Consider the following 22171-nt stretch of genomic DNA (forward strand, 5'->3'; position numbering starts at 1 on the left):
AATAAATTATTTTAGTGTGGCCAACTCCCCTTCTACCGGGGTAGTCGCACACGTCCGCACTCACCACGCCAGTCCCGCGTACGCGTCACCACTGACATACTGATAATGAGAGTGGTAAAGAAATTAAGTTTAACAGACGCGCATCGACTGGTGTAACATTCGGCATGCGCGCAAAAAAATATATTAGCATACTAAATTTACCGACAGTCCTGGAAACTCTATCGTGATAGGTATAATAATGAATTACCAAACCAAAGATGCTCAAACTTAAATACCGTAAAAAGGCAAAGGGACTTAAAAGGTAAATTCTAGGTATCATTTAAATTGGTATAATTACATTCACAGTGTAACGACATTGGTTTACAGACCCTCTTGCAGTATAATTAATTCTAATCCAAAGTCCCAAAAAAGTCTATTACGGAGGAGGGGGGAGGAACGGAAATTATGACGTTCTTTAGTCTATATAATCCAACCACTAAATCCCGTCGCCACACTCTGTTTTCAATACACATCTTCTGTAAATCGTACCAGCCGGGAAAATAAAGTACTAAAATCCAGTTCTCACACTTACTTGGTACTGAAGCATACCTCTGAAGCCGGAGACTCCCGGGGTCGGGCGTAAACCCCACTCACTATTTGCGCTTCTAGCAGCGCTCGTGTACCACCACGTTTTTCGCTTCGCCAAACGTGCCATGGCATTACCGTCATATTCCCATTAATTCTTGTTCACGTAACATAACACAACTTCCCCATGGCTGGGATGCGATTCCTCATTCACGAACAGTTCCGCGGCCGGTGGTCAAAAACACACTCCTCGCAAAACAGCTGGCAGCCGCCTCCCACTCGTCACGTCAGCTGACGTCACCCCCCTCCTCTGCTACCACCCCTCACTCCGCAAGATCGTTCTCGTTACTTCTCGTACGTCCCACTACAGAGTAAGAGTAGGTACTTAACGTAAAATAAACCAAGTATACTATTAAAAAGTTACAATAAATAAATATTAAAATACACCATTAAATAATATAAGGACATAAATAGTGTTATAAAAAATTAAATCATCTTAGAATAAACTTTACGCAAAATAAAAATAATAATAATAATATCCAAGACGACTGAGGCCGCCACAAGTGGCCTCATTAGTTAAGTTACATGAAGATAGATTTCCTTTTTGAAACTTGTTTCTCTATACTATTCATACTTCTTTGTCTTATTGTCAAGGAGATAACTTAATAAAACAACTATTTGATTATTCAAAAGACAGTAAACACCATTTTTACGAACTTCATTAGAGCGAACAATTCATTACTACGAACTATGTCTTTGGTCCCGTCAGGCGTCATATAACATAACGTAAAAAAATTTCACTAGTACGAATTTTCTCGCTATAATTTTTAAAATATTCTATAAATATTCATTTGAACGAACACTTTTCTGCCCGGCACGATAAACGACAAACAGATAAAATCGTCGCCATTGGTCGCGAGACTGTAAGAGCAGGTGGTGTGCAGACGTGGGGACGGCGCGCCGCCTGGAGCTGGTGCGCAGCCAGCGCGGCAAGGAGGCGCGCCACAGCCTGCTGGGCGTGCTGGACCGCTGCTGCACGGGCGGGGGGTCGCGCGCGCTGCGGGCCAGCCTGCTGCAGCCGCCGTGCCTGCACGAGACCCTCCAGCAGCGCCTGGACTGCGTGCAGGAGCTGGTCGACAGCCCCGAGCTCCTCCGCGCCCTGCAGGTACCACGCCCGCCTCCTCAGTCACAGTTCACAACAACACAATTTACAATTTACAATTCTTGTTTTCCTCAAAAACAACATTTTAAACAGTTTAACAACTAAAAATAGTTCCGTATATGATTTGTGAAATGGCGGCGCCATTAATTTCCCTGGATGTTTGGAACGGTGTAGTAGATCCCCAAGCATAAGCTTATCTTCACAAAATAATGTTTATAAAAATATTTTATGTTTGTTTCTTAGTAACGAGACGCAACCCATTTGTGTCGATTGTTGTGGTCATGTCTCGGGACAGCCGTAAAATCACCTCGCTCTGCTATCGCACAGGGTTGTCTAAGGAGGCGGATACTGAGTTTGTGCGCCACCACGTGGTTTGTGGGCAAGTGCACCCGGCGAGACTCCTTCTCGGGCCGTGACGTCGCCCGAGTGCGACGAGACGATGCTTCGCTGGTTCCTAACACCCGCTCTCAGCGGCGGGCATGCTGGTACACTCGCGTAATGCCCTAATCTTTACCTAGGTGGGCTCTAGGCATCCCACATGCCAGACAAATACACCGGGGCACCCGTGACCGAAATAATATACACTCGAGATTCACACCTGATATTTATTAAACATTGCTTGTCTCTACATTGTTCATGCGAAGCGGATATAAAGCCGATGGCAAACAATCGGTTTAGGATGTGGGCCAGGTCACCACGTGGCCTGACCAAAGAAACATAACGAAGTTAAATTTAAAATGCTCGAGGAGCTTAAATTCTTATTGAAACGGTCTACCACCCGGAGTAGGCCTCGAAGACAGAAAGAAAGCGATTTAGATTAATATATGCAAAACGGATGCTAACGGATCAGATAAGGTAGATGTACCAGTAGTCGTCATGCTAAGAAGAGTTTTATAAAAAAAAAAATTGTGTACATAACCTTGTAGGTGTATTACTGCCCCTACATGTTTGTTTTTAACCTCAAACTTTACTCTACAATGCTATCCAACACTCTTCGATAAACACAAATTATTTTTGTAGATTTATAATTTTGAAAAAAGTGTGATTTCGAGCCAGTAGTCGTCATGCAAATTTTCGTGTTTGTCAGTGTTCGTCACATGTTTGTGCCAGTAGTCGTCATGTGCGATTTCGGCTGCATTAGTTTTAATTCATGGATCCAGAATGATAGTATTGTACTATTTGGGCTTCAAATTTTATTTGGTACTATATTTTAAACATCAAAATGGCATTTCATAAAGATCGTTCAGTAATATAATGAATAATCCTCATTAAATTTTGAATTTACTTACAGCACTCACGGAACAAAGAGGGACAGCACATAGAGCTGTAGCAAACCGAATGTATTCGTTACTGAGTAACGGGTGTGCCGTCTAGTAACGAGTAACGAAACGTTACACACGGCTGCATTTTGTTACTCGCATTTCTCGTATATTTTACGCATGCGCGCGCATATTCAATGAATTTACGATACAAAGAACGATGTTTGTTTATTAATAAAGTATAATTTGGAAATTCCTCGTCTAAGTTTTTTTACTGTTTATTAAAGGTATTATGTGTGTAGACAAAGTTTGAGATTGGAACAGAAACAACGTAACAAAGTATTTTTTTACAAATTAGAAATATGTATGTTTTTGTTTTTCACTATCGCGTATTTTCACGTTTTTTTTTGTTCTTATCTTAAAAGAGATATAATAAAGCCGCTCTAATGAGATTTAATTGTTTCTTGGTTAACAAAAACTGTTTAATTATCAAATATTGTTAATTGTTTATATTATATTTATTATTATTTGCGCGACGTCATACTGTACGCGTACGCAATACGACTCAATTCGTTGCTGCAACATAACATAGCATGTTATGCGGTATCACAAGTAAAATATAAAAATGAATCAGGGCCCGCCCATCTTCCTACCCAAGGGCGATTTGCCTTTGTGTTTATCGGACAATGTGTTCCTTGGCACACTATTTTTTTCCGCTGCTCATTTTATACTCATACCATTCGCTACATCTTTAAGAGCAGCTTCCATGGCTGACTCTTCATACAACAGTATTTTCCGTTTTGGCATTTTGCCCTGTAATTAAAGAACGAGACACATTACAATGTTTAGTTTACTTATTAATGTCAAAATATATATCGAATGACCCCTAAATTAATGTAAACAACAATGCCTACACAATTTTTGCAATCAATAAAGTAAAGTAATTTCCGACCCAGAAGTCGTCATACACATGCATCGGAAGTCGTCATAGGTGACGACTACTGGATCTGATCGTAATAACGTACTTTGTCTATTAACAACAAAGAACCAATATTATTTAAGAACTTTAGGGTGTAACTTAGCACAACTTTAAATAAAATATTAAATGTACCAGTGCTCCTCAGGTATGACGAACACTAGCAATACAAGGTTTTTATTGATCCGGTTTTCGTCACCCTAACTAAATCATACAAAGAAAACGAATTTTTTTAAATAAACACTTTCACCTCTTCAAGAACATTTAACTAACACATTCAGCACAAAACATCACGAATAAACATGAAAAATTACAGAATTAGAAGTAAAAATGTGCACTAACGTCCTTAGTGTTTTAGTATAGGAATTCCCCTATTTATCTTCACTGCTCTACGAACTTTTGATGCACGGACTTTTTTTGATTGAAAATAGTGTTTGTTCCGAAAACTATTGTGGTAATTTCAGCTAGAACGTCGACCAAATTTTTGTCAATATTTAAGTTGGCGATATATTGAGCTACTTCACTATTATTTACATTTGAAGTTGCTAGTGACGACCATTGGAGCAGTGACGAGTACCGGGGCACTTACCTTATTACCAAACAATGAAGTCGACAAGGTGCGGGAGCATCCCACTCCGGGCAGCCATATATATTATATGCGACGGTGATTCATTATAGATATTTAAATGAAGTCTCAGAATTAACGTAATATTTTCTTGAAACGGTAATCTTGTGTACCATAATAATTTAAGATGTTGATATAAGATACAATGGCTGCCGTTCACTTTCTGTAAATACAAAAATAACAAACATCCAAAAAATGTTTTTCTAAGATTACGTTTTTAATCATTAAAATATTACACACTAAAGCGCATTGCTTTTACTGTTTATTTAAAATAAAGTACGTAGGGTACGGAAATAAAATTAACCCTGCTTAATGTAACATCTAACAATTCTTTTCACTTGAGTGAATTATTTTTAATATCAAATGTTAATTATTGGAAGTTATTTATTTCTAACAAACTTCAGTACGGTAGAGCTTTTACATACATTCTAGCTTTCTGGCAAGATAACATATGCATTATATACAATACACAGGGAATGGACATTAAATAATAAATAGTACATGTTTATGTCAGTATTAATTTTCACGTACGTATGTTGCACATTAAAATTTTATCACTGAAATAAAATCCTTCGCTGGAAAATTCTTTCGATCGGTCACTGGCAGAAACCTTCGTTTTAGGCATTATCAAAATATTTTTAATCACATAGGAAGAATTTAACCTTTTAATACGCAAAAACTTGCCGTGCTGGAAAGATCAAAACAATGGAGAATAGATGCAAATACAAACGCATACCGAATACCAACATACAGCATCTCTGAAATTTAATTTTATACTTCACAATATATTATTTTTAATGTTATATCGTAATATGATTGACAAGTATATCCTAACAATGGGGCCAACAATGTGTAAAATGTTAGATAAAAAAATATAGGTGTTTGAAAATCTGAACAAAGGCACATGTTCAATGGTTATGGCATGTCCACTGCCCCGTCCCTCCCAAGTTTCCCGTACGGCTTCCTTGCTCGTCTCATCTCGTCCACGCTCTTCGAGGAAGCCACAGTGAACCCACGGCAATTAACAGCGCAATTTGCTGCACTGCCGGGCGACCTCACGAGAGCTTCAGTGTTGTACTGTCAATAATATACAAGTCTGCTTCAGAACTATATTTAAATTTCTACGTCACTTTCAAGCTAACTATGAAAGTGGGACGATGTGAGTTTATTATATTTATGAATAACTAATATGGGAAATAGTTTGATGTTTTATGCGACCTCAGTTATCCAACTTTCTTCTACCTAAAGAAAAAACAACTTTAAATGAAGCTAGTTCAGTCATTTATGTGGGTTTAGATGACTCCCTTAAATGAATCACAACATGCTCCAGGACTTTTGATGACGGGCACCGAGCTCATGCGACAGCTGCGAAGAAGTCATGCGCGTAAGTCAATGACTTTCCCGCGCTTGGTTTCAAATCTTCCTTGTTACACCCAGTTACACAATCAGGTTTTCCACAATATTACTTCGGTCGATTTCCCTGAGTTTTTCCATATTTCCATGAGCCACCTAAAATACAGGATGTCGATAAAAGAATGTTCCAGTTTAATGATATATAACAGTTTAATTTAGACTATTTACAACAAATCATACATCAAATTGAAAGTAAACTAACCTAGTTTTTTCTAACAAATGTTCAATATGTGCACCTTTAGTTATATGGCACACCTCCAACCTAAGGTCCAATTCTTTCAAAACTTGGTTAACATGTCCGGAGTAACTGAAGCAATAGCCTCTTCAGTTCTGTGTCTCAACTCTGGTAGCAGCGGAACGTAGGCTCAATCTTTTGTAAAGCCCCAGAGGAAAAAAAAATCGCACCGCGTTACGTCAGGTGAACGTGGAGGCCAGCGAAAAAGAGCTCTTATCTTCTCGACCATTACGACCAATCCAGCGGTCAGGGACTTGGACGTTCAACCACTCTAATGCAAACAAAACGCACGTTAAACGGAAATTACAGATTCACTCTTATCAAATTGCGAAACAAAAAACGCTTTAAGTAGGTGACGCTGCATACAAGAAAGCAAAAGCAGTAGTCACGCATGCTCTTATCTAGAACTGTTTGAGTAACATCTTAATTGTAACCTTGAACCAACACGCCACAACGCTTACAGTTAATACTATTAAAATTATAACTAGGACATTCTTTTACAGACATTCTAGCTTTCTGGCAAGATATATGCATTATATATAATACACAGGGAATGGACCTACGTTCTCAGAGAAATTGTTCTTCGCTCATCCCACAAAACGAGACAGATACATAAGCAAAATCTTTTTCCGTGGCTACTGTACGTTCCTGGAATGACCCGAGTCCATCAGACATCAAAATTACCTTTCCATGTTTAAGAAAGCATTATTCAGGTACTTACTTACCTAACTCCCGTGCTCAGGTTAAATGCGCGTGAATACGTGCAAAAAATTATTAGTAAATGTCTTAGTATTTTAGGATTAATAATGTCTTTGGTTTGTTTTAAAAAATGTTGTCTGTAAAAATGTTAATTTATTCATTCTTTATAATATAGGTTATATCTCATGTTACGTTAAATCACTTATAGAATATTATATGTTTTTAATTTTAACATTTTTTCATACTTGAAAGTAATTTTATATTTAGTTTCTATTATGTAAAATGCTTGTTTTAATTTTCTTACTTATCGTTTTATTTAGGTTTACTTAGTTATGTAAATTTTCTTCGATTATAACTATACAGATAGGTACAGTAGAACCCCGATTTTGCGAACACGGATTTAACGAAAACAGCGATTTAACGTAAAGGTTTTCAGGAACCAACAAAAATCACCAATTTATTAAAATAATAATATAGATTTCCAAAAAATGCAAGTAAATAGTAATGGAATCTTATTAAAAAAATACACTCTGTGGTGTCAGTAATAGAATGGAGGTACTATATATTAATACCGTATATACTCGTGTATAGCGCGCCCTTTTTTCCCCTCAAGTAAAGGAAAAAAATAAGGATGCGCGCTATACACGGGAAAAAAAATTTTGGGGGGGGGGGGGAGGAGTGGAAGTCGTTAACTGCCGGGTGACGGGTGACGTTTCTGGCCAGCCCCCACACATACGCACAAGCAACAAGGCCTCTGTTTCACACACACACACACACACACACACACACACGCGCGCGCGCAAGCTCGCACATCATGGTCTCTTGTTTATTTTTAGACCTCCCCCCTTTACAGAAAGCCAGCTCAGAAGCTAGTAAAAAGAGAGAGAGAGAAAGAGAGAATGTTGTCACCAGTTCCTTTCCCCCCCCCCCCCCCCCGGCAACTTCTTCGCTTCCTCCATTCCTCACCGGTGAGTCATCAAGTTCTCCGCGCCAGCTTAGCAACGTAGCGCGGCACGCCTCCCTCCCTTCCTTCCTTCCACGTACCAGTTGTGACGATATAGCGCTTCATTATCTTCCGTTTAGACAGCAGAGTTTATGTATTTTCCTGACGCATCACCACACATCAATTTAAATAATCAGGTACCACAAAATGTTAGTAAAATTTATTTATGGGGGAAAAAAAATTTCAATTTTTTTTTCTTTGGAATTAGTTGCAAAAATCGTGGTGCGCGCTATACACGAGGGCGCGCTATACACGAGTAAATACGGTATGTGCCTTTGCATCATCTGTCCAAATACGAAAAAAATTAAAAAAATTGTTCAAATTGCTTAAAAACTGCGGGCGCTGTAACTGAATTGCGTAGGTGCGTGCCAATGCGCGCGCCTGGATAGATAGACTGTCCGCGACACATGACGTCATGAAGGGTTTCTTTGTCCGCATCCCCCTCCCCCATCAATATCCCTGGCTTGACTCACCACGTTATCTTCCAAATATGTACGCCCGCATAGTAACAGTGCTAGCCAATAATCACACGTATCCAAATAATCCCTTTTCCATCCTCCAGGTTTTTTCAACTTGTGACCACGTCACACCAATACGCCATTATCATTATTCTCTAGATGTGTAAAAGTAACGAAAAAAAGCGTACCCGTATGTATTCGTTACTATAACAATTAGTACTAGTTACTATCGTATCGTTACGTTACTCGTTACTTCTGAAACCGCATTAATAAGCTATGTTATGTTGCACCAACGAATCGAGTCGTATTACGTACGCGTACATTATGACGTCGCGTAAATAATAATAAATAGAATATAAACAATTAACAATATTTGATAATTAACAGTTTTTGTTAACCAAGAAACAATTAAATCTCATTAATGCGGCTTTTTTATATTATCTCTTTTAAGATAATAAAAAAAAAACGTGAAAATACGCGATAGTAAAAAACAAAAACATACATATTTCTAATTTGTAAACAATACTTTCTTACGTTGTTTCTGTTCCAATCTCAAACTTTGTCTACACACACAATACCTTTAATAAACAGTAAAAAACTTTGACGAATTTCCAAATTATACTTTACTTAATAAACAAACATTGTTCTTTGTAAAGCAAATTCATCGAATATGCGCGCGCATGCGTAAAACATACGAAAAATGCGAGTAACGAGATGCAGCCGTGTGTAACGTTTCGTTACTCGTTACTAGATGCCGCACCCGTTACTCAGTACCGAATACATACGGTTTGCTACAGCTCTATATTCTCAGTAAGAGCTTTGTGCGCTGTGTTTAGTTTTTGGAATACGTTTTTTATAAATGCTGCGCAGCTCAGCGAACAAAGAGAGTCAGCCGGCGGCCACGCCGCGCCGTAACAGCAGCTGACCGAGTAAAATGACCTTTCTCCGCGTACGGCGCGCTATGGACGGTAAATTTCCATCAATTTGCGGCCTTTTTTTTTTTTTTTAATTTTTTACTGTGACGCAATGTGTATGTAGCTCGTATTTGTTATAAACGCTGCAGGTTGCGACTGTATTTTAATAAACTTTAACGTATTTCTTACACTTTACATATTTTTAAACTTTTTTTTATGCCTCATTTTTCACGGTTTCTAAAAATATGTATGTACGACCGAGGTGTACGTACGAACCGGGGGCCGTACGAGCGAGATCAAAAACGTTGAAGATGGAAAGTTGACGAAGTCTGAGATAGCACGGCAGCACAAGATATCAGCGTCGACCCTGTCTACGATATGGAAACGTAGGTACGCGATTATGAGTGCGGGGGTCATTGAAAATCGGTAAATCGGATTTAACGAAACATCGATTTAGAGTAAACATTTTCGGTAACCGTAGCACTTCGTTAAATCGGGGTTCTACTGTATATAATATAAATCAAAAAATATTTCAGCAAACATACAACATGCAGAATTGACTATAAAACGTTTTACTGTACAATATACAGTTGAACCTTTACCATTTTCAACTAACCAACTGCTACTGAATTATGGTAAAAGAAATTTTATTTTTTTCCCCTTTAAATTAAAATCAAATAAAAAATACTAACTTAAATTTTGTGGCAAATTCACGATTCCTTGGACTTGAGATTGATGAATTTTTATCATGGGACAAACATACGTTTGGTTTGCTAAAGAAATTAAACAGTATGTGTTAAATGTTCAAAGTACTTTCTCATATAACTACCAAACAAAGTCTATGGTCTGCCTACTTTGGCTATGTTTATTCTTTAATCAGCTATGGAATTATGTATTGGGGGAGTAATAGACATCATCTACAATCAGTTTTTATTATACAAAAAAAAATTAATCAGAATTATACTCCACATGAAACGTTTGGACAGTTGTCGTGATATTTATAAATCCTTAGGTCTTCTTACTGTGCCCTGTATTTATATTTACAAAGTATTATTGTTTATTCATAAAAACAAATTAATTTATTTAAAAAATACTAATATTCATGAGCATTTCACGCGAATTAATGCAGATTTTCATCTGCAAAGGGTTCATAAGAAAGAAAACTCTACAGTCAGTTAGAAATGTTGGTATTAGATTATTCAATAAATTACCATAAGTTCTAAAAAAATATGGACCAATATAATTTATTTAAAAAATTTTTATTTCTTTATTTAGCACATAAGGCTTTTTAATATAGACGATTATGAACAGGAGGTAGCTTCGTATTTTTTTTTTTATGTAAATCAAATCAAATCAACAACCCACCAGTCTGAAAAAATAAAATTGCTTGATCCAACAATAAAACATCGAAATAATATACTACTGACGAAAGGATATAATATAGTGATTCAGTTCCAAATTAGTACACAGTAGCTTCAATCATTTACGTTTTTAAAAATGTTAAAAATCAGATACGGATTAATAACGAAACGCGAATTTATAATTAACTAGCGACCCGCCCCGGCTTCGCACGGGTGTAATGCTGATACTAAATATACTAATCTATACTAATATTATAAAGCTGAAGAGTTTGTTTGTTTGTTTGTTTGTTTGTTTGTTTGAACGTGCTAATCTCAGGAACCACTGGTCCGATTTGAAAAATTCTTTCAGTGTTGGATAGTACATTTATCGAGGAAGGCTATAGGCTATATTATATTATCAATAACATTAGTGATCCTTACTATAAGTCCAATTTAGAATCAAATGCATTGGAGGGGGTTACCGTATTTACTCGTGTATAGCGCGCCCTCGTGTATAGCGCGCACCACGATTTTTGCAACAAATTCCAAAGAAAATTTTTTTTTTTTTCCCGTAAATAAATTGTACTAACATTTTGTGGTACCTGTTAAGTAATTACGTATGAAACAAATGATAATTTAAATTGATGTGTGGTGATGCGTCAGGAAAATACTTAAACTCTGCTGTGTAGACGCAAGATAATGAAGCGCTGTATCGTCACAACTGGTACGTGGGCGGGAGGAAGAGAGGCAGGCAGGAATGTGACACGGAGTAGATGACTCACCGGTAGCAGCTGCGACGAAGCGAAGGAAGTGGGAGGGGGACTGGTGTCAACATTCTCTCTCTCTCTCTCTCTCTCTCTCTCTCTCTCTCTCTCTTTTATTTTACTAGCTGTAGAGGGGGAGGTCTAAAAATAAACAAGAGACCTGTGAGCTTGCGCGCGCATGTGTGTGTGCGTGTGTGTGTGAAAGAGAGGCCTTGTTGCTTGTGCGTATGTGTGGGGGGCTGGCCAGAAACGTCACCTCCAACGGGCAGTTAACGACTTCCACTCCTCCCCGCCTCATCTACTCACTTTTTTTTTTCCGTGTATAGCGCGCATCCTTATTTTTTTCCTTTACTTGAGGGGAAAAAAGGGCGCGCTATACACGAGTATATACGGTAGATACAACATGCAGTACATGTACGAAGTGTGTGTTGACAATGCCGCAGGCGCTAGAAGTTTATTTCCTATTGCCTATTAACATTGTTGCCACGCAGTAGATGCCTTATCATTCTTAATTTTCCCATACAAGTAAAAAACACCCGTGTGATATTAACAACGAAGCAATCAGTACCCTCATTAGAGTTCAATTAGTATTTAAATACTTTTTATCACTTTAAATCGCAAACCTAAACTATTGTTTTTTTCCTCTCTCTCTGTGTTTAATTTGTTTTTTTATTGCCCTTTTTTTTCAAGTACATATATATATATTTTACAGACTTGAAACTTCACAGTAATGTTCCTTATGTTACGCAGGATGACATTTTCCGAAAATTGGATCCCATGGGTGGTTAAAACGAGGCAACTGTGGGTACTTTGTCTGCATGAGAACAAGATTTTGCATTGTTCATGCCTTCTGCGTCTCCATGGCAACGGGCATCGCGCGGCAGTGGCGTACCCACAAGGAGGGGCAAGTATAATGAGCAGCGGAAGAGTGATCTGCCTGTAGACTGCCGTAGCGAAGTACGGGTACATCAGTTGTACGTTGCGTGCACGAGTCGGGAAACCATCGGTGCTATTCATTTTCTCTCCGGTACATTATGCAGCATTGTAATAAATTTTCACTGAATTTTTTTTTATTTACCATTACTGTAAATGGGAGATGTGGTTAATTTTTTTCCATTAGTATATTTGTGCGAAGCCGGGTCGGGCAGCTAGTCCCTAATAAAAAGCAAAACAGGTTTAATTGTTGGTTGTCGAGGTTCCACTGAAAATACTAATGTAGGTATGAACATAACCTGGCGGCAGGTGGTGATGCCGAGGCTGGCGGACGTGGAGAAGCTGCTGGGGCTGAGCCTGCACTCGCCCCAGCAGGAGAGCGCCCGGGCGTCCGAGACGCAGCTCAAGTACGTGATGCTGCTGAAGACCAGCCTGGAGCTGCTGCCCGCCCTGAGGACCACGCTGGAGCCGGCGCGGTGCCGCCTCCTCGTGTCCGTCAAGCAGGTGGTCATGTGCATGTAGACATGCTGCATTTGGTCTAAAACATGTAACAGACCTTCGATCGCCTTTTATAAATATGAACAATGCGACCAAATCGGAGAGGCTTGGAACGTGCTCAGCAGAACAGTTACTTATCCAGAGGAGGAGATCTGAAGGAGCACGTAAATTTAGTATACACACCGCTCAAGTCGAGTGTAAGTGTGGATCGACAAAGGCAAACTCAATAAAACACTGGATATCTGGTTCTAATTTACTGGCTAGTTTCGTTGTCACCATATTCAAGCGTACAAAGATATATCAGATAAATAAAATAAACAGGTTACTTTCAGTCATGGTAAGAATTAGGCAATCACCATTTATGGATGCCAAATTTGTAACAGTCGACAATTCATTTTTACAGAACAGAATTATAATTTTATCAATTTTACATAATAATTTTTCTCAGGCCGGCTTGTTAGTTGTGAAAATACATTAAGCAATTTTTCATGATACTAAATTAAGTCAAGGCTATTACTGTATAATATTACAAAAATATATTTGTCTATTTTTCTAATTTCTCAAGATCCTAAAAGGTCCATTATGAAAGGTCTTCGCACTGTGGTAATCTGTTGATTATGTGCTTTTTTTTTTAAAGGTTTTTGGAGATAATAAATGTTACATTTCAAATGTATTGTCTACTCATGCTGCCGGCCAGTACACGACGCAAGCACCGGGGTGGCACAGGCGGAGAGCAGGGGTGGTCCTCGGGCTGGAGTACGATTCCCGCTCGGGACATGGAACCCACTGCGAAACAGAAGGTCACACAGTGGTAGAAAAAGGAAAATAGCTAAGCCGGAAGGATCAGAGGTTAATTATAAGGCCAAAAGTGGGGCTAGTGATATCTTAGTGATAGAGAGGGAGAGAACACTTACCACAAAAGTGGGTACGATCCGGAAGATTTACTCCATGGATGGGGATCGGAGCACCGCGGGAGCCAATCCGAAACACACTACCGCACGCGACATGGTGACGACTTTCAATACTTCTATAAAGGCAATATTTACACTTTATAGAAAGTAAATATTTAATTTCCTTTAATATTTATTTAATTTAATTATATTTTATTCCATATGTTTATTTGTACTCTATGATTAACCCAGACTGTAAATTTCTTTCGTTATCGTTTGTCTATGTATTACTCTATGTTATTTTAATTTTAAATATTGTCAAAGTTAGCATAGCAGTATTTTTTGAATTAACTATTAATTTAAAGATGAACACACCAGAAATGGTCAGTAATTTTACTATCTTTTGTTTTAACAACAAACTAAAGAAAATCGTTTACTAATGACGGAAAAATATTCTTTTAGAACGAATTAAGACTTGAGGAAGACAACAGCTAAAACGCAACGATTATGAAATTGATTTATTATTGAATATTTTATAGAAGATTGGAAATGGTCATTAATGCAAATATTAGCTGAGTTTGGAAGAGAATAATAATTTTAATCTACGATGATTCTACTCAGATATCAAGATTTCAAATAATTCTTTAACCTCTTAATGCATTTGCCCGAGTTAACTCGGGATAACAAAGAGTTCCTAAAAAAAATCTGCCCGAGATAACTCGGGTTCAGCGAAATTGTGTGTGTAAAATTTTATTTTCCCCGAGATAATTCGTTCTCCTTTTCTTTATGGAATTAGTTTACTCTTTATTCGCCAGATAGCAGCCTAAGCGTATATTGAAATGTGTCTCTACGTTTCCTCGCTAGATAGCAGCACTTGTTTTGAACATGGAAAACATCATTTACCGCAGTGATTATTTGGCCTTATTTAGTTGCTCTGTCTCCTAACAGATCACACTAGCGTATACATAGTGTATAGTTATTCAATATCCTACAGATAGCAGCATGTATCCGATAGCAGACAGTAGCAGATAACTCCCGCTATTTTTTCGGCTGTGCTTATTAGGTATTGCACTGTTTGCTTGCATGTTTATATTACGTTCGCGGAAATAATTAATTTTAGGGAAGGTGAGTTATTATATTAACTTTTGTGCAGTTTGTAGTACATTTTATGCAGTTTCCACTCATAGTTTAGTAGGCCTTTGTTAATATTCAAATTTTTGACTATAAAAATGAACAGTTTATTATTCGTATTTGATTCAATTTTGATACTAATACTTAGAAAAAAAAAAAACAAATATTCAATCGTTTACGAATATGACTGTGTGGGATCTTGAAAGTGTGGAAAAATTTCAAGATAACAGATTTTCTCGTAGAGCGGGACAAAATTTCCACAGAATATTCGTAATTTAGAGTTATTTATGTGGATTTTTTTTTATTCATTTGGCCATGTAAATTTTGAGGGACTACTATAGCAAACCGATTTAACACAGTAATTAGGAAACATTATTAGCTAAAGTATTTTAAATTAAATCCTATAGTTTATGAAATAAGTGTAGTACATCTTTGCCGAGACCAATATATTCGCAATTCAATTTGACTAGGCAAATATTTTAAACATTCTATTTGATATTTGTTTTGCATGAAGAAACTAGTATTTGTCTGTTGCAGTGTAATAGTGTAATGTGACTGCTGTAGCGAGTACCTGTACTGCATGCAGTGCTTGAGCTGACCTGGTTGCTCGCGCGGCCAGGCCCTGGTGGACGACCGCTTCCAGCTGATCCTGGACAAGATCCTGGAGGTCATCAACGAGAGCGCGCACCCGGAGAAGAACTACGCCAAGTCCCAGATCCAGCAGTGTTTTGCAGTCAAGCCCGGGATCAACGGCCTCCTGGACGTAGCTCGGAAAACCTACAGCGAGATTGTGGGCGACATGCTAGGTATGATTTCAACAAAATGACTGAATTCAATGTGAGGAAATTGATGGTGTGTAGGTTTTAAATATTGTATTTAGTGATGGGTCGATTCCGATTCCGGAATCGGTCGGTTCCACCGATTCCAGTATAATCGTGGGATTCAGAATACAATGGTTTTGGAATCCACCATGACCGATTCCTGCATTGTTTTTAAGTTTGCAAAATACATCTCCTACGCAACGTAAGAAAATATTAAAATGCATGCAAATATAATTTTTAAACTACATAATACAATCTTTTTTTACGTTACTGATTTACGAAGTACGGTGATAAACGTATTTATTTACTTGCACCGCCATTTTCCTTACAGTACAAATGCAGTATCTACTTTCCCGCTTTAAGCGAAAGCATTTTTCGGAAATTACGTTGCAGAAGCACTGCATTTAATAGTAAACCTTCAAAAATAATTAGACAAAACCATAAATGTTAAATGGAAATTATGTAAATGTAAACAGCAAGTAAAATAATGTAAACATTAACTATTTGATCATGGCAGCTACATTTGCCATTGTAAACAACCTAATTTTTTTTTTTTGTTTGTTCTACCTGCCATGGTAAACCATACGGCCATGAACCAAATCCGGGTGACGTGAACGTGAAAATTAAGATGTTTCACATCTCTGCACTTTAAACTTTAAAGAATTAAAATGAAATAATTTTTGAATGAGATTTTACCCAAATTAACAGTGGAATACAGTGGCGGCCATATTAAAATAAGTTTAAAACTTTAAAAGCAACATAACCAAATTGCTGAAAATCGGCGTTCTTGTGCGTGTTTAGCGATGCTCGTTTTACGTTAGATATATTTTGGAAAGGCAGTTGGCTAATCTGAATTTCCAAACATTGCTGCTGAAACGTTCGTAAATTTTTTTTACCAAACATAAACAATCTTTTGAAAGTAGTTGTGTTAGTTTAACAGAATTGTTTCCGATAAATTTCTGAAATGAATTAAATGTTAACACGCGATTATTTGAAGACTTTAAATATTTTGTGTAAGAAAATCTCACCATAAAATGTGGAAATTTTGAGATGCTAAAACATGCACATAATTTTCTTACTCAAGAACCGAAAATTTATTTTCTCTTTACGGTTGTGAAGAACTGCAAGACTGGATGGATTTATTCTTTTCACCAGGTGAGATAATTAAGTTCTAGTTAATATATTAAAAAGTAAGTATCTTATTTTAGTGTGGTGCATATTTGTTTCCATCATGAGATAAAAATTTTATTTTTACATTTCCCTCTTTTTATTTTTTTTTTGTTTGGCCCTGGTCCCTTGAAATATGTATAAACGAGGTTATATTGTCATTTTGTTTGGATCATTATTTAGTTGTGCTTGAAAATAAAATTCTTTACCTTACCATACAAACCTCTTTTTTTTTACAATTAATTAATGTAAGGTATCTAAAGTTGGTTAAGTTATAACATTATTTACAATTTATGTCATAAGACATTTTTGATTATTGGCAGTGTTTGAACACGTGTTTCGTCTAACTATATGCAAGGTTAAAAGGCCAAATTGTGCTAGAAATTCAAGGTAGCGTAACTTGATGGAAATGAATATACTTTTTAACATTATATAAGCTGTATATAATGTTAATTTCTGCACAGAAAATGAAACATAACGCAATTACATTTTTAAAATCATAAACAACCTTTTCTTTTCTCTGTATATTACTCTGTTGAACATTGTCAGATAAAAATTAAGGAATCAGAATCGGATTCGAAGAATCGACTCTTTAATTTAAGAATCGAAAATGGAATCGGAATCGGTATATTTTAGGAATCGGCCCAACACTAATTGTTTTGTTACAAACGTACACTAGGAGGAATTTTTTTTTGTATATGCTGATGTTAGTTATTCCAGTATGTACTTCTGTTGTCAAGTGAACAGAATTATTGACTTGTATACGCTACAAGATATATATATATATATTTTTTTTGGAAATTTGTATTCCGTAATGTGCACTATTTAATAATTTAACTGGATTTTGTCTTGATTGTTACTTTATGTTTTTTTTTTTAATTATTTTACAAAGCATTTTCTTGTAAATAATTTCACTAAAATTTTCATATTAAATCAGGTTAGAAAATTGGTCTAGATAAATTCAATTTAAGTACCTGAAAATCAGACTATCATAGTATGTACAGTAAGATTATTTTATATCAAAATTACATTGCTTCTATCAAAATACTCTGTACAGCAAATTAATTTCTTAGTTAGGTCGAACTCGTAAAAATTAATTTTCAAGTTCTTCCAAAAGCAGTGATGAAATGTGTGATGAAACTTTGCAGAGAAAACTCTTCAACCCCTAAAAATATTAGCCACATTTCTTTGCAGAAACTTTAGGTGATCTTTCAAGCGAAAAGTATAGTAATTCAAGATAGCAGCGTGGTTACGTTCCAGGTTACCCCAGCTGAGCAACCAAGAATAGACACGTTAATCATTTGAAAAGTTTACATACAATGATTTTGAAGTTTTTTTTTGTTAGTTTTGTTGCCAACATCAAGGATGAATTATTCCCTTAGGATAAAAGTTTGTATTAAGTTGTATTAAAAAAAATTTTTTTTTAACTAGTCTTTTGTTTTATTATTACTTCTCAAAAAAACACTCAAATCAAACTTACATATCCAGATGATTTTCTACACGTTCACTGTAGGCTTAGCTCATCGCTCGATTACAAAAAAAAAAATAATTAAAGACCCTTTGTTAACTTGAACAAAGGTACAATATCCTGTGGATATGAAGTAGCTTGGCTTCTGGGTTGTAGCCGTGAAGATGTTCACCGTGGGCCAATGCCTATGCCTGGGGTCGAATTTCGATTTTAAAGTCCAAAACTAATAAACAGAATTGTTAAGATGCAGCCTGGCCTCGAGCAACAGGCGTGAAACTGGCTATTCAAAAAATCTCACTGCATTTTTGTGAGTTGCCGATGACGCGGTGGCACGCAGTGACGATCGAGCGACAACTTTTTGAAAACCGAAGTTGTCGTCCCTTACAAAGGTGATAACAAAAGGGATGCAACCCCATGTCAACTGACCAGTCACAAAGCATAAACAGTTACATGATCATATAAGCAATAGTACTGGAAAAACATTTTTCTCTGAAAGTCTGGAAAGACACATCACCCTACCTCAAGGTGTTTTCTGATTGGCTGGCAAGGCAGCACCCAGCGAAAGTTCTAGTCCATTGTTGCTACGTGCTGGGTTTTCCCAACAAGGCACTAACTTGAGGTGTGAAAATATAACTTACTGGTGACAGAGTGTTGCACCCGTGTCATTCTTTCTTTTTAAACCTTCTAGAACCTTCAAGAATGTTACGGTCTTACTGCCCAGAGGATGCTTTAAAATTTCAAAAACTTAATAGACATTAATAGACAGTAGAAGCCATGTGTTCTAACTGGACGAACGTGCTTGCGTGAGCCCTCCTGGTTATCTATGTATGAGTGTTTATTTCCTTTGTGCATGCCGTGATTTATTGTCATTAATTCACTGCTGACTTATCAACGTGTTTTTCGGAGGTTTTCATTACCCCTACAAGATGTGACAGCTATTATATTAGAACAAGACACCATTATATTACAGTAAGACGTCCAGCAAAACATATTTCGATCTCCGCCTAAAAAATCTGACTCAAATGTTTTATTTAAAGAAAAACAACGAACAAGTAATGTTTTTAAACTTGAAGTGTCTAACATGGATGAACTCATAAAATCTGTTCAATCTTTATGTGATAAAGTTGAAGATCTGAAAAATTCAAATGCAATCTTAAATACCTTCCTGATGGATTCAAGATCTGAAACAGCCGAAATTAGACAAGAACTGCTACTGATCAAAGTGTTATTCCTCAGAAAGATTACGACAGCACACATAGTCAATTGTTTGAAAAAGCTCCCCAACACAAGAAAGCCGACCGTGTGGTAACATCGGGAACATCTGGCAACCGCACACCGACCAGTGACCTGGTGCGACTCTGCAAGAATCCAGTCACGAGCCTCCTGGACAACAACCAGCGTGTCGACAGCGACAGATTTACCGTTGTGCAACATGCGCGCAAACCTCGTCCCGACAGGAACATTGATTGCCATTCAATGTAATAAGACAAAAAAAATACAAATTAAAGTTGGAATTAGAAATAGTGCTACCTTAAAAACTGTTTCAAAACCAATTCACATGAAGATAAAGGCCTTTTCCGTCTTGGAAGAGGACTTTGATAGATTAAACAATATTGTTTTCTGGCCGAGTGGATGTCTTGTAAGCCCCATTTTACAGGAAACTTCAGATCAAGTAGCCAGCAATGTCATGATCACTCAGGAGCCTAATAATGCTATCAGCGTGACCTCCAATCCTTCCATTTTGGCCTCTACTTCATTCCCGGTGCCAGGAGGAGCGTTTTAGTGTCTTTCCGTGCAGACATAGCAACGATTGGGTAATTTCTTACCAAAACATCAGGGGACTTTGAAAAAAATTTCTTGAATTTTATGAAAACCTTGTTAACTCCACTAATTACATTTTTTGTCTTAAAAGAAACGTAATTCAACGAAAAGTGTAGTAATTTGTATTAGGTATTTCACGTACCAATACCTGATTTTCGGAAAAGACAAGAACCCTATAGTTACTAATCTGTTCAACTTATTGACAATTTTGATTTCCTGGGAATTGAAGCTGTTTGGCTTTGATTCAAAATCTCACCTTCCAATTTTCTCACACTCTGCAATGTTTACTTACCCCCTAATGTAACCTCCAATACATACCAAGCCTATTTTGAGACTTGAAAATAAACTTGTCATTTGCAAAGATAATTTGTTGGTTCTTGGAGATTCCAATGTTCCCGGTTTCAATTGGTCAAATAACAACAGTGATAATATCCTCCATTACCACATTAAATCAAAGGCTCAGTTATTACTCAACTTTACTTCAAGTCTCGGTCTTATTCAATACATAATAATACTCAGCCAATGTTTACCTTATATTCCTACATGTACTGTTATGCATGCTGTAGAAGCACTTATTAAAGATGATATATATATGATCCAGCTTTATCCATTAACATAACCGTGAGAAAGTTCCCCCGTGTTATTAACATATCTCCTGTGCTAAGAAATTATAAAAACTGCAATGTTATCGGTTTTTACAATTCAATTAAAAACCATGATTGGTCAAATTTTTATAAGTGTAATGATGTCAGTGAACTCGTTAATCAACTATACTCTTGTATTAATGGTAATATAAACAGCTTCTTCCATCTTTATATTAAAAAAAAAAAAAAAACATCTAAACCTCCTGCATGGTTTTATAAGAATTAATCCAAACTTTGAAATCAAAGAAACATTTCCATAAATTCTACAAACAAAGTAAGAATATGTACTATTACTCTTGCTTTTCTCATTCTCTTAAACAAGTAAAATTTTTAATTAACAAAGACAAAATCCAGTGGTCTCAAACGATCAAGAAATCAAGCATAATCCAAAAAATGTTTTACATTATTTAAAATTAATGACTGATGGTTATTATGATCATATAGCACTAAAATTCAATGGTGCTACCATTAATGATCCTGGAGTGTTATCCAAAATGTTTGCTATTTCTTTAGCGTACCTATATTTACCTTCTGTTTGCAATCACCAAGTTCCTATAATGGACATGTCTTGATACTATATTTGTTCCTAATATTACAGAAAGTCTTGTACTATGGGGTATTAGGTAGGGCTTTAAAATCTTCTTTATCAGCCGGTCCCGATGGGATTCCTAATTTCATTCTAAAAGGTTGTTCTCATTAACTTATCCCTCTTTTAACACATATTCATACTATTAATACATATTCTAGTCTAAAATCTTAAGTTTTTCCTTGTAAATTGCAAAAATAATTCCTATACAAAAAATGTTTCAAAATTATCTATTTCAAATTATAGACCAATCTCTTAGTTTAATGGGTTTTAAAAAGTTTTTTAAACAGTTGATATAAATTCTTAAATTTTGAACTCGGTAACAAAATATCCAGTAATTCAACATGGTTTTAGACCTGGAATGTCAACATCTTCTGATCTTATTACATTTCTAAATCCCATTTATAGTGAAGTTACAAATAGATGTCAGGCCAGTGCCTGCTAAAGTTATTTTAAACTTGGAGACAGTGACATTTATCATCAGGTAAAGACCATAATGCAACTTATAGTCAAGTAATTAAGAATTCTTCCACTCACTAGACAGCGAACGTGTAATTTCTCAACGGGACACGGTAAACCGCAGCCAGCCGCGTGACCTACTTACCAGTCAGCAGGAATCCCGCTGCGTCATGAGACACGATGACAAAGAACGTGTCGACAGTACACCATTCACGTTAGTGGAACACAGGCGCAAGTCCAACACAAGAGATACCAGTGACATTAAACGTTCAACGGAAATGAAGAAAACTCCTATGAAAATTGGGATTCGTAACATTTCCACACTTAAAATGTTACCCAAA

At 36.7% G+C, this 22171-nt stretch overlaps 2 protein-coding genes across 12 annotated transcripts in view; one reads left to right on the forward strand and one right to left on the reverse strand.

The window, feature by feature from the left end:
- Positions 1 to 313: 313 nt before the first annotated feature.
- On the reverse strand, positions 314 to 21927 carry LOC134537927 (uncharacterized). Of its 10 annotated transcripts, XM_063378901.1 has the most exons (5): positions 15994 to 16221; positions 15436 to 15641; positions 13758 to 13870; positions 12645 to 13629; positions 314 to 1723 (listed from the first exon to the last, which is right to left on the reverse strand). In XM_063378901.1, the coding sequence occupies exons 4-5, from the start codon at positions 12876 to 12878 to the stop codon at positions 1412 to 1414; spliced, it is 546 nt and encodes a 181-aa protein (XP_063234971.1). In that variant the 5' UTR covers positions 12879 to 13629; positions 13758 to 13870; positions 15436 to 15641; positions 15994 to 16221; the 3' UTR covers positions 314 to 1411. The 10 variants fall into 10 exon arrangements, with proteins under 10 accessions (XP_063234971.1, XP_063234970.1, XP_063234969.1 ...); XM_063378900.1 differs by lacking the exons at positions 13758 to 13870; positions 15994 to 16221 and adding an exon at positions 21909 to 21927 and having other exon boundaries at positions 12645 to 12883; positions 15464 to 15641; XM_063378899.1 differs by lacking the exon at positions 13758 to 13870 and having other exon boundaries at positions 12645 to 12883; positions 15464 to 15641; positions 16187 to 16204.
- The window catches only part of LOC134537926 (mutS protein homolog 4-like), a 75841-nt gene continuing 70170 nt past the window's right edge, over positions 16501 to 22171 (forward strand). For both annotated transcript variants that reach the window (XM_063378891.1, XM_063378892.1), the window contains exon 1: positions 16501 to 16840. In XM_063378891.1, coding sequence (XP_063234961.1) covers positions 16819 to 16840 — 22 coding nt within the window. In that variant the 5' untranslated portion in view covers positions 16501 to 16818. The remainder of the gene's footprint in view (positions 16841 to 22171) is intronic.

Source organism: Bacillus rossius, chromosome 12, assembly GCF_032445375.1.
Source record: "Bacillus rossius redtenbacheri isolate Brsri chromosome 12, Brsri_v3, whole genome shotgun sequence".
NCBI classification, from domain to species: Eukaryota; Metazoa; Arthropoda; class Insecta; order Phasmatodea; family Bacillidae; genus Bacillus; species Bacillus rossius.